Genomic DNA, 14215 nt, shown 5'->3' on the forward strand with positions numbered 1-14215 from the left:
TAGATTTTATTTCTATATGTGATTTCTAGTAATCTTCTTAAAGCAATCTCTATTTTTGTAAGACTGCCAAATCTACCTCTCTTTAATATGGGAAACAATGGAGATTACTGATATCTAAAATTCTGTTACACAGGTGAAAACTGATCTTTTTCATGTAACTTAAAAGAGTTAGGACCTTGATTTTAGGCTAATAAGAAAAATGGACATTGATGATGTATACATCTGTCTTAACAGAAAGAATGAAATGAGGTGTTGAAAGAATTTATGTAGAGAGAGCAGAGAGTTTTTCATTCAGCTTTCTTTTCAGAGTTACTGTTTTTATATGATCGTATTCACTTATTTGAAGAAAAGACCATTCTCTGGACCATGTTCTTGAAGGCTTGCTGCACTTGCTGATTTCGTAGGGTGTATATAAATGGATTCAAAAGAGGAGCCACTGAGGTATTGAGCACAGCCACTCCTTTGCTTAGAGTCACCCTTTCGCTTGCTGAAGGCTTAATGTACATGAAGATGCAGCTGCCATAAGACAGAGAGACAACTATCATGTGGGAGGAACACGTGGAAAAGGCTTTGTTCCTTTGATTCGTGGAAGGAATTCTCAGAATTGTCTGGATAATATATGTGTAGGATAGAATAACTAATGTTAAAGTGACCATGAGTGTTACCACAGCTAAAAATAATGCCATGAGTTCTAGAAAGTGAGTGCTTGTGCAGGAAAGCTGCAAGATGGGAGAAGCATCACAGATGAAATGATCAACTATATTGGAGGCACAGAAATCCAATTGCAGCAGCAGAATTATTGGTGGAAAGATGATCAAGAATCCTGCAAGCCAGGAGCTAAAGACAAGAAGTATACAGACTCTACTGCTCATGATGGTGGTGTAATGTAGAGGTTTGCAGATGGCTACGTAGCGGTCATAGGACATGGCAGCCAGGAGGTAAAATTCTGTCACCCCCAAGAAGATGAAGAAAAACAGCTGAGCCACACAACAGTTATAGGAAATGGTTCTGTCCCCGGTCACGATCGCAATAAGGAATCTGGGAATGCAGACCGACGTGAATGCTATTTCTAGGAATGAGAAGTTTCGAAGGAAGAAATACATTGGAGTCTGCAGATGGGGATCTGAAAGGGTGAGGGTGATGATGACCAGGTTCCCAGTCACGCTTAGCATGTAGGTAACAAGAAGAAATAGGAACAGTACAACCTGCCACTGTGGATCACTTGTCAACCCAAGAAGGATAAACTCGGTAACTTCTGTGTAATTTCTCATTATTTTCCTTCATTATAATGATATTCTTTGTTTTAGCTGTAAAACAGATGAAGAAATTAAAGAAAAATATGGCACCAACAAAGAAACACACACACACACGCACAATATTTTAGCTTCCTTGTACTTTTAGGGGAAAATGTTTTAGTAGTATATAGTAACAAAAGACTTTTAAAGTTTCGCAATTTATTATGTCATGTATTAATTCACTATCCTGTATTTCCTACATTGTTTTCTCACACATATCAGAAAAAAATTTTCTTCTGAATGCTTCAATATATTCCTGAAAACAAAGAGAAAAGGATGCTCAAATCTCTGATTTTAAAACTTCAAATAAAACTGAGAGCTTACCTCCAGTGTATCCAAATATTATTGAAGATATACTTTTATTGCTTTCTGCTTCATACAAAATTTTAATTTGTCTATTTTGTATGAGCATTTCTTTTTCCTTATCCATCTGAAACTTTTACAATCTGTGGAGATACCTTAGGAACTTAGTTGTCCAACTGGTAGAGTAACATGTCCCTGATAATAGTATAGCACTAGAGCCACACATATATATGTAAAATACATAAAAGTAGTACCTTTACTTAAGTCTTAATTTCAACTTTTTGTAAACTACTAGTATCCTTACTTATTTCCAAAATCATTTGGCACTTCTCCACAATCTCGCCTATTCTTTTCTTAAGGGGTAATGAAAAGGAATAGTAAACATTCAAGGTAAGTTTTGGAGAGGCAACGATGCTCTTTCTTTTTCTACTTCTTTCCTCCTTTTTTTTTCTTTGTACAATAACTTGATATTATACAGAGTTTGTTTAATTATTTGATCCTTATTTAATATTATTTTCCACTAAAACTTTGGATGTGCTGTCATCTAATAGAATTCTTTTTAATAGTTTATATCTAGAAAGACTGCCTAAGTTTGCATTGCCTCATGTGTTTTCTGTAGTCTTCAGAGGTTTCAGAACTTTCAAAAAATGCTATTTTCTCAGTATCAGCCAATTAATTCAATATGTTAATAAACTTACTTAGATTTTTTACTTATAAAATTTCTGGGAGGATATATTCCATTTTCAGTCTTCTCTTTCTGGTCATAAAATAAGCATTTTTCTTGTCTTTTGCCTTTATATGATAAATGCTAACCTTCCCTATATAAAATGTGAAAAACTCATATTAAAAGAATATCTGTAATTGTTAAAGGTCATCAAGTGTATTATTTCAAATAATGTACAAAAATGACTATATGGTGTCTTGATATTTATGATATTAGAAATGATTATGGAAAACTATGTAGACAAGAACACAAAAAATCATGAAAGTCCTGTTAGTCACAAAATATTTATGCTATAATGAATAAAAATGTTGCATAAAATTATTAAATAGTAGCTTCAAAATTTTCTTTATATATTGCATATAAATGTGTGGTTTAATTTTATTTATACATGGTACATAATTGAGATTATTTGTATAAGCATAATTGTATACAATTAAGGCCAATTTATATTTTTGTATAAAGCTATCAAAGAAGTACTTACATTTATGGTAAATATGACTGGTTAGTCAGTATCACTTCTAATAGCTTCTTTAATTTGCTTCAACTAAGTACTTTGGGATTTTTCAAAAGCTTTTGCAATCTCTTTCCCCTCTGTCATCATATATTTGTAACCAAATAACCAAAATATCAACAATGAAGAATAACTGTAAGACCTCCCTCTCCAATGTTTACAAAAAGGGTATGTATCAACACACTTCTAAATAGTAAAGCAAGCATCTCCAAAGAGCTCAGTTCCCAGGATTATTTCCTACCTATTGCCACTTAAAGAAGTATTATCTTAGTACTTGATATAATTGAAATGAAAGCTGATGTAATGTCTTTTCAAGCTTGGTGAGTAAGATGATACAATTTTTTATGCAGAAGTAATATTATTCAAGTTAGCCATACTGCTCTATTACAGTGGACTCAGGGGGATTCATTGATGAAAAAACAAAACGCACAATGGAGATTGGTCTCAAGACACCAACCACTAAACAATCGTCCAAATTAGTACACAATTTCAAATAAAATATTTAGTTGAGAGTGGCCTGAAATCAGAGCATGAAAATATATGGAAAGATATACATTTTCATAATAATCCAAAACTTCATAAGGAGTAGAAATGATAACCAAGCAGTAGAGATAAGCAGGTCTTAAGCAGCAACAGACTAGGTTGTGAACAAGTGGAAGTGTTAGCTGCTCAGTTGTGTCTGACTCTTTGTAACCCCATGGACTGTAGCTCAGCAGGCTCCTCTGTCCCTGGAATTCTCCAAACAAGAATACTGAAGTGGGTTGTCTTTCTCTTTTCTAGTGAATCTTCCCGACCCAGGGATAAAACCCAGGTTTCCTGCATTCCAGGTGGTTTCTTTACTGACTGAGCCATCTAGGAAGAGCCATGAAATAGTGTTTTTTTCTCAAATCATAAAGAAAACATAAAAAAATTCATTGTGATGTTTAAGACATACATTATTCTACACTATAGGGTATCAATTATTCTACACTATAAGAGATGTCAGGCTTATTTTTAAGCTTTTATTTTAAAATTTTTTTAATTTTAATGCACAATTTATTTGCTACATGTGAAGAAAAGTTTGGCCCAATGACACACAACTGGAAAAAAGCCACATATTTTTCTTACACTTTCAGTCCATTAAGTATGGAAAATGCTCTAACACCTTGTGTCACTATTGCTAAAATAAAGATAAAATTTAGGGATGAATGTACTCTCCATGTACCTGTCTTGACTTTCTCCATAAGTCTTATTTTTTTTTAAATTTTTTTAGTTTTTTATTTTTTGAGTTTTAAAATCTTTAATTCTTATATATTTTCATTGAATGTTGACATAAAAAACCTGATCATGATTAGACCCATTACCATTGATTCATTCAACAATTATTTTTGACATTTTTTCTGAGAATATAGAAGTGACAAAGATAGCTTTGTACATAATTTTCACTTCTTACAAAAAATTGTGAGAATTCTACATTGTTTTTGAAACCTCAGATTCCCTTTCTTTTGTCCAATATAAGCAATATTCTTTCCCAGCATTTTCTTGCTCACTGTTTTGATCTGAAAAGATGTCTATAATATTCCATTCATATTAAGTTTCTGAGATTTATAGTATGTTGCTTTTTATTCCAGGAGTTCCATAAAATATATAGCTTAAATTAAATGAAACCTGGGGTTATTTAATGATCTTAATAGAAATTCCTGAACAAAGAATTTTAAATTATTTTTACTGTTTCTTTGGGAGATAAATGAAGTTATACATGGTATATGATTAAGTAATACACAGAACATACTGAAGAAAGAGACTATTAAAAAGAGCTTCACTAACGTGACATAAACATACTCATGTTTAATTATAAATGTCACAATAGCTTTTATCTGATGTTTATCTGTAAACCACAGTGTCATTTAAAATTACACATCATGGACAACCTGTCACTAAATAAAGCTACATGGAAAATTAATGTATATGTCCTCATCTTAGCTTGCTTACATATGCAAAGAGTCTATTTCCAAATAAGGTCAAAGCTTCAGACTCCAGATGGACATGAATTTCTTGAAGAGCACTATGCAAACCAGTCAAATACTGAAAACAAATACTTCTTAGGACAACGTTAAACAATAACTTATGTCTCCACTGAGCATAGCAATTCATGTGCTTTCAGTTTTTCATAGAATGTGCTTTTTACCAGTGTTTTCAATAATGGATTGTATGAATGCACATGCTCTTAAGAAACGATACCTTAAGACTGGGCTTTGAGGATCATTTTAAGCAGTAAAATCGCCAATAAAAATACAAAAATGTAAAAATTATGGCATGAGATAGGCCATGAAAAAAGAATGTGTTTAAGACATAAGAGCTGGAAAAAAAAAAAAAAAAAGGAGAGCATTACTTTGTTTAACCTCAGCTGGAAATATATGCTTGAATCCAAGACTTAAAGGGCAACTTTAGGAGAAATGTTTAACATGTTTCAATAGCAGATCTCCCATTTTAATCGCCAATCCCATGTCCCTATTTCCTCTGTTAAAAAGACACTGGAAAGACATACTTGTTTCAACTGTGACATCTTAGAGAAAAAGTTTGTTCTGTTAATGAATAGCTTTATTTTTTTAATTAGAGAATAATTATTTTATAATATTGTGATGTCTTTTGCCATACATCAACATGAATCAGCATTAGGTATACATATATTCTCTTTTTCTCGAACCTCCCACCCACCTCCATCCCCATCGCACCCTGCTAGGTTGTCACAGAGCACTGTCTTTGAGTTCCCCATGTCATGCTCTCATATCACGTCACCCTTTCCTTCCCCAATCAATAGCTTTGAATATGCTGAATAAATTCCAATCTATCTTTCTCTTTCTCCACTTCCCTGGTGGCTCAGACGGTAAAGCGTGTGTCTAAAATGCGGGAGACCCAGGTTCCATCCCTGGGTTGGGAAGATCCGCTGGAGAAGGAAATGGCAATCCACTCCAGTACCATTGCCTGGAAAATCCCATGGACAGAGGAGCCTGGTAGGCTACAGTCCATGGGGTCGCAAAGAGTCAGACACGACTGAGTGACTTCATTCATTCATTCATCTGTCTCGTTAATCTATATGTTTAAAACTCTAATTTTTATAAACGAACTTATGCTATTTCAACTTCTTTTGTAATAAGTTAATTTGAAATTGAAATGTATTAATCACCTGAGAATCCAGTGGTACTTCTCCCATCTACCCCAGGTGACGTGGAAAATCCAGAATTTTTGATAAGTTCACTCATTTCAGTAAATTCACCATGATATAAAATTCTGTTTCTTTTTCCCTATGCCATGGTAATTCATCCAAACATGTTTCCATATTTATGGTAAAATAAATCAGCAATTAGTTAAAATAATCTAGCATCATGTAAAGCATGGTGACTATAGCTAATAATTCTGTGTTATGTATTTGAAAGTTGCTAAGAGAGTAGATCTTAAAAGTTCTCATCACAAAAAACTGATTGTAACTATTTGTGGTGGTGGGGTGTTAACTAGACCTATTTTGGTGATTATTTTGTGATTTATACAAATATCTAATCATTATATTGTACCCCTGAAACTAATGCAATGTTATATGTCAATGCTATTTTAATAAAAATAATTTTAAAAAGGAAATAAAATATGAAACAGATGGGATTCTGTCCATCAACATTTTCATGGCCTTGGAAAAGACAGCCACTCTACTATCTGATGGTTGGATAATAGTTTAAATCCACAGTGAGTCTCCCTGAAGCTCACAGACTTCCTCTGCTGGTTCCCAGCTTTGCTGGAATTGTCCTGAGTCCTGTATGTCTGAACCATTGGCCTCCTGCAGTCACAGGAGCAGGCCTTGGTGCTGTCTCTCCTTTCTGGTGCCTCTGGGGAGAGAATTGAAGAACAAGAGCTCTGTCATATTCCTGTTTCCAATGTGTTCCTTCCTGTGACTTCATCTTTGCCCTGCCAGGGAGAAATAGGCCTTGTGATGCTTTGCACCAGCTCTTTGAATACTCCTCAAACCCAGTCCACTTGTTCCCCATTTGTCTCATGAGCCCAGCCATTGATCCTTTGGAGCTGGACTTGTTTATAAGTAAGAAGAGTTTTGAATCCCAGTATTTCAGAGGCCAAAGATAATCTACATTCCTCTGCTGTTGCTGTGTTTTGTCTGGTTTGGTTTCATTGTCATCATTAATAAAGGATCAGGAGCAAGACAAGGGTGTCCAATTTCACCACTATTATTCAACACAGTTCAGAAAGCCCTAGTAATAGCAATCAGAGAAGAAAAAGAAGTAAAAGGAATCCAGATCAGACAAGAAGAAGTAAAATTCTCACTGTTTGCAGATGACACAATACTGTACATAGAAAACCCTAAAGATAGTATCAGAAAATTACTAGAGCTAATCAGTGAATTTAGCAAAGTTTCAGGATACAAAATCAGTACACAGAAATCACTTGCATTTCTATATACTAAGAATGAAAATTCAGAAAGAGAAATTAAGGAATCAATCCCATTCACCATTGCAACAAAAAGAATTAAATATCTAGGAATAAACTTACCTAAGGAGACAAAAGAACTGTACACAGAATATTATAAGACACTAATGAAATAAATCAAAGATGACATAAACAGATGGAGAGATATTCCATGTTCCTGGGTAGGAAGAATCAATATTGTGAAAATGACTATACTACCAACTGTAATATATAGATTCAATATGATCCCTAACAAATTACCAATGGTATTCTTTACAGAACTAGAACAAAAATTTCACAATTCGTAGGGAAGCAGAAAAGACCCAGAATAGCCAAAGTAGTCTTGAGAGTGAAGAATGGAGCTGAAGGAATCAACGTTCCTGACTTCAGATTATACTACAAAGCTGCAGCCATCAAGACAGTATAGTACTGGCATAAAAACAGAAATATAGACCAAGGGAACAAGATAGAAAGCCCAGAAATAAACACATGCACATATGGGTACCTTATTTTTGACAAAGGAGGCAAGAATATACAATGGGGCAAAGACAGCCTCTTCAATAAATGGTGCTGGGAAGACTGGATAGCTACATGTAAAAGAATGAAATTAGAACACTTCCTAACACCACATACAAAGATAAACTCAAAAAGGATTAAAGATCTAAATGTAAGACCAGAAGCTATTAAACTCTTAGAGGGAAACATAGGCAGAACACTCAGTGAAATAAATTAGAGCAAGATCCACTGTGACCCACCTCCTGCTGCTGCTGCTGCTAAGTCACTTCAGTCATGTCCGACTCTGTGCGACCCCATAGACGACAGCCCACCAGACTCCCCTGTCCCTGGGATTCTCCAGGCAAGAACACTGGAGTTGGTTGCCATGTCCTTTTCCAATGCATGAAAATGAAAAGTGAAAGTGAGGTTGCTCAGTCGTGTCTGACTCTTCGCAACCCCATTGACTGTAGCCTACCAGGCTTTTCCATCCATGGGATTTCCCAGGTAAGAGTTCTGGAGTGGGATGCCATCGTCTTCTCCAGACCCACCTTCTAGAGAAACAGAAATAAAAACAAATGTAAAATGGTAACTCACTGTGGTTTTGATTTGCATTTCTCTGATAATGAGTGATGTTGATCCAAAAGTCTACAAGCAATAAATCTGGAGAGGGTGTGGAGAAAAGGGAACTCTCTTACACTGTTGGTGGGAATGCAAACTAGTACAGCCACTATGGAGAACAGTGTGCAGATTTCCTAAAAAACTGGAAATAGAACTGCCTTATGACCCAGCAATCCCACTGCTGGGCATACACACCCAGGAAACCAGAATTAAAAGAGACACGTGTACCCCAATGTTCATCACAGCACTGTTTATAATAGCCAGGACATGGAAGCAACCTAGATGTCCATCAGCAGATGAATGGATAAGAAAGCAGTGGTACATATACACAATGGAGTATTACTCAGCCATTAAAAAGAATACATTTGAATCAGTTCTAATGAGGTGGATGAAACTAGAGCCGATTATACAGAGTGAAGTAAGCCAGAAAGAAAAACACCAATACAGTATACTAATGCATATATATGGAATTTAGAAAGATGATAATGATAACCCTGTATGCAAGACAGCAAAAGAGACACAGATATATAGAACGGTCTTTTGGACTCTGTGGGAGAGGGCGAGGGTGGGATGATTTGGGAGAATGGCATTGAAACATATATAATATCATATAAGAAATGAATCGCCAGTCTAGGTTTGATGCAGGATACAGGATGCTTGGGGCTGGTGAACTGCGATGACCCAGAGAGATGGTATGGGGAGAGAGGTGGGAGGGAGGGGTTCAAGATTGGGAACACACGTATTTGAATAAAATAATTTTTAATGGAAAAAAATAGCAACAAACAAACAAACAAACAAACAAATGTAATGAAGTGAGACCTGATTAAACTTAAAAGCTTTTGCACAGCGAAGGAAAGTATCAGTTCAGTTCAGTTCAGTCTCTCAGGCCTGTCTGACTCTTTGCAACCCCATGAACCACAGAACGCCAGGCCTCCCTGTCCATCACCAACTCCCCGAGTTTACCCAAACTCATGTCCATTGAGTCAGTGATGCCATCTAACCAGCTCATCCTCTGTTGTCTCCTTCTCCTCCTACCTTCAATCTTTCCCAAAATCAGGGTTTTTTCAAATGAGTCAGATCTTTGCATCATTTTCTTATAGGAAACTATAAGTTCAGTTCAGTCGCTCAATCGTGTCCGACTCTTTGCGACCCATGAATCGCAGCACCCCTGTCCTCCCTGTCCATCATCATCTCCTGGAGTTCACTCAGACTCACGTCCATCGAGTCTGTGATGCCATCCAGCCATCTTATCCTCAGTCGTCCCCTTCCTCTCCTGCCCCCAATCCCTCCCAGCATCAGAGTCTTTTCCAATGAGTCAGCTCTTCGCATGAGGTGGCCAAAGTACTGGAGCTTCAGCTTTAGCATCATTCCTTCCAAAGAAATCCCAGAGCTGATCTCCTTCTGAATGGACTGGTTGGATCTCCTTGCAGTCCAAGGGATCTTCAAGAGTCTTCTCCAACACCACAGTTCAAAAGCATCAATTCTTCGGTGCTCAGCCTTCACACTCCAAGTCTCACATCCATACATGACCACAGGAAAAACCATAGCCTTGACTAGATGGACCTTAGTTGGCATATGCTTTTGAATATGCTGTCTAGGTTGGTCATAACTTTTCTTCCATGGAGTAAGCATCTTTTAATTTGATGGCTGCAGTCAAAATCTGCAGTAATTTTGAAGCCCCCAAAAATAAAGTCTGACACTGTTTCCACTGTTTCCCCATCTATTTCCCATGAAGTGATGGGACCGGATGCCATGATCTTCATTTTCTGAACATTGAAATTTAAGCCAACTTTTTTACTCTCTACTTTCACTTTCATCAGGAGGCTTTTAGTTCCTCTTCACTTTCTGCCATAAGGGTGCTTTCATCCGCATATCTGAGGTTATTGATATTTCTCCTGGCTATCTTGATTCCAGCTTGTGCTTCTTCCAGTCCAGTGTTTCTCATGATGTACTCTGCATATAAGTTAAATAAGCAGGGTGACAATATACAGCCTTGACGTACTCCTTTTCCTATTTGGAACCAGTCTGTTGTTCCATGTCCAGTTCTAACTGTTTCTTCCTGACCTGCATACAGATTTCTCAAGAGGCAGGTCAGGTGGTCTGGTATTTTCATCTCTTTCAGAGTTTTCCATAGTTTATTGTGATCCACACAGTCAAAGGCTTTGGCATAGTCAATAAAGCAGAAATAGATGTTTTTCTGAAACTTTCTTGCTTCTCCATGATCCAGCGAATTTTGTCAATTTGATCTCTGGTTCCTCTACCTTTTCTAAAACCAGCTTGAACATCAGGGAGTTCATAGTTCCCATATTGCTGAAGCCTGGCTTGGAGAAATTTGAGCATTACTTTACTAGCATGTGAGATGAGTGCAATTGTGCGGTAGTTTGAGCATTCTTTGGCATTGCCTTTCTTTGGGATTTGGCATTGCCATTCTTGGGCATTGCCTTTCTTTGGTGCACTAAGTGCAGGCGGCTGCACCTGGTGCATTAAGCACGGTCGTGAGGAGCTACTCCATATCCGAGGTCAGGGGCAGAAGCCAGGAGGACCCCATGACTGAATGGCGGCGGCCAAGAGGAGTTACCCCATGTCAGAGGTCAGGGGCAGTGGCCAAGAGTGCCAGACTACGACAGTGAAGGAACGGCTGAGAGGAGCTATCCCACGTCCAATGCCAGCAGCGGCAGCTGGGAGGAGCCACCCTGCATCCGAGGTCAGGGGCGGCGGCCGAGAGGAACTACCCCATGCCCAATGCCAGGGGCAGCAGCTGGGAAGAGCAACCCCATGCCAGAGGCCAGGGGTGGTGGGTGGGAGGAGCATCTCCATGTCCAAGGGGCGGTGGCTGCATGGGCATAGGAGGGCCTAGAGGAGCTATCCCACGTTGAAGGTCAGGAAGGGTGGTGCTGAGGAGATACCCCCTCATCCAAGGTAAGGAGCAGTGGATATCCTTTGCTGGAGTAGCTGTGAAGAGATACTCCACGCCCAAGGTAAGAGAAACCCAAGTAAAATGGTAGGTGTTGCAAGAGGGCATCAGAGGACAGACACACTGAAACCATACTCACAGAAAACTAGTCAATCTAATCACACTAGGACCACAGTCTTGTCTAACTCAATGACACTAAGCCATGCCCGCAGGGCAACCCAAGATGGGCGGGTCATGGTGGAGAGGCCCCTTAGAAGAAATGGAGTAGCCATCATGGTCAACAAAGGAGTCTGAAATGCACTACTTGGATGCAGTCTCAAAAACGACAGAATGATCTCTGTTTGTTTCCAAGGCAAACCATTGAATATCACAGTAATCCAAGTCTATGCCCCAACCAGTAACTCTGAAGAAGCTGAAGTTGAACGGTTCTATGAAGACCTACAAGACCTTGTAGAACTAACGCCCAAAAAAGTTATCCTTTGCATTATAGGGGGCTGGAATGCAAAAGTAGGGAGTCAAGAAACACCTGGAATAACAGGCAAATTTGGCCTTGGAATGCGGAATGAAGCAGGGCAAAGACTAATAGAGTTTTGCCAAGAAAATGCACTGGTCATAGCAAACACCCTCTTCCAACAACACAAGAGAAGACTCTACACATGGACATCACCAGATGGTCAGCACCGAAATCAGATTGATTATATTCTTTGCAGCCAAAGATGGAGAAGCTCTATACAGTCAACAAAAACAAGACCAGAAGCTGACTGTGGCTCAGATCATGAACTCCTTTTACCAAATTCAGACTCAAATTGAAGAAAGTAGGGAAAACCACTAGACCATTCAGGTATGACCTAAATCAAATCCCTTATGATTATACAGTGGAAGTGAGAAATAGATTTAAGGGCCTAGATCTGATAGATAGAGTGCCTGATGAACTATGGAATGAGGTTCGTGACATTGTACAGGAGACAGGGATGAAGACCATCCCCATGGAAAAGAAATGCAGAAAAGCAAAATGGCTGTCTGAGGAGGCCTTACAAATAGCTGTGGAAAGAAGAGAAGTGAAAAGCAAAGAAGAAAAGGAAAGATATAAGCATCTGAATGCAGAGTTCCAAAGAATAGGAAGAAGAGATAAGAAAGACTTCTTCAGTGATCAGTGCTAAGAAATAGAGGAAAAGAACAGAATGGGAAAGACTAGAGATCTCTTCAGGAAAATTAGAGATACCAAGGGAACATTTCATGCAAAGATGGGCTCCATAAAGGACAGAAATGGTATGGACCTAACAGAAGCAGAAGATATTAAGAAGAGGTGGCAAGAATACACAGAAGTGAAGTCGCTCAGTCATGTCTGACTCTTTGCGACCCCATGGACTGTAGCCCACCAGGTTCCTCTATCCATGGAATTTCCCAGGCAAGAATACTGGAGTGGGTTGCCATTTCCTTCTCCAGGGGATTTTCCTGGCCCAGACACTTTACCATCTGAGCCACCAGGGAATCCCAGAATACACAGAAGAACTGTATAAAAAAGATAGGAGTGACAAATGCACACAGGAGAAAAATAGCTCCTTCATGTGAGATAATGACAGAATCCCTGAACAATACATGGCTAGCTTCATGAAGCAGAGAGAGATGGATCCTTCTCTTGGCAAGGGAGTCTACATGGTGCTTCCAAATTCAGCTTTTGAGTCATCTGAATCTATAGAAGTTTCATACTAATTCTCTGTCCCCAACATTTCCCAGTCAACACACTAATATTCACATGAGACAGGATGAAAAGCTTTGAATTAAATCATTTATATAATTAAGGAGAGTATAGGACCAGGATTTATTATTGGTAATGCCATCTCCTTGGTTATGAGATGACTGAAATATTAAAGTTATGTATATTTTTTTCTTTTAGCTCTCAGATGCATTTGGAAGATGCCAGCACAGTACACAGGACTCCTACTCATTATGCAAGCTTCTTCAATCTTGTTTTAGTAGGCACTTAATTCTAAGTGACTTCTGCCTTGCTAGTATCATGTAAAGTACCAAGGTTTCATTGTCTAATGAAGTCATTATTGACTTCAGAACAAACACTTTAACTAATTGGTTAGATCCTTATTGCTTTGAGAATCTGTTGTTTGTATATACTGTCTATTTATCAAGGGCATGTTAGATTAAAAGCTCTATTTTTGTAAGATTTCCTATTTATTTCTATTACTCATGAAATATTAAATAATTGTGGTTAATGGAAGTGGTTATTTTATAAAAGTCAACATTGAGATCTTCTATGGGATACAAATATGAACATAGCCATTCTCAAGAGAGATTCACTATAGAGGAGAATTAGAAGGCTACTGAGAATGCCAAGTATGGCTTCCAGAAATCCCTCATGGTCTATACTTTAGCAGAGATTTGGCCTTGACTTTGCTTCATTCCCAGGAGATCAATGTATGACTTTCTTCATAGGTCGAAACAACTGGACGTGAAAAATTTGAGCTATTCGTGCAGCCAGAGAGATACCAGATCCTAGTTTAAGTATCTATGCTCATGATACCCAATATTGTCATATTCCTTGCAGTTCTCTCTTTAAATATTGCTCCCTTAAACTTCTAGACCAACTTTATTGAAAGGAGGATAGTGTATTTCCACATCTTCTATAGGTTTCTGACATTGTTTTTATTTGCTAAACTATTTCCCTTGAGTCACCATTAAATAGAGAAAATTTAGTGAAATTTGATTGATGTGACGTGCTAGTGTCTGGGAGGGAAGCAATGATTTTGCGTTTTATTGCTCACAGCAGAAATGTGAATATCAGAAATAAGGAGAAGGGATCTGTCATGATTTTAGCAAAACAAATAAACAAAATGATATATCTAGCAGAGATGGGAATTAAGTGAATAGGTTTGTATGCATAGGAGAGGTTT

At 37.9% G+C, this 14215-nt stretch overlaps 1 protein-coding gene across 1 annotated transcript; it reads right to left on the reverse strand.

Annotated features, from left to right (window-relative positions):
- Positions 1-332: 332 nt before the first annotated feature.
- Positions 333-1271, reverse strand: LOC101118006 (olfactory receptor 6C75). The gene has a single exon (XM_004006617.5). The coding sequence runs from the start codon at positions 1269-1271 to the stop codon at positions 333-335; it is 939 nt and encodes a 312-aa protein (XP_004006666.3).
- Between the last annotated feature and the right edge of the window lie 12944 nt (positions 1272-14215).

Source organism: Ovis aries, chromosome 3 (assembly GCF_016772045.2).
Source record: "Ovis aries strain OAR_USU_Benz2616 breed Rambouillet chromosome 3, ARS-UI_Ramb_v3.0, whole genome shotgun sequence".
Taxonomy (NCBI): Eukaryota; Metazoa; Chordata; class Mammalia; order Artiodactyla; family Bovidae; genus Ovis; species Ovis aries.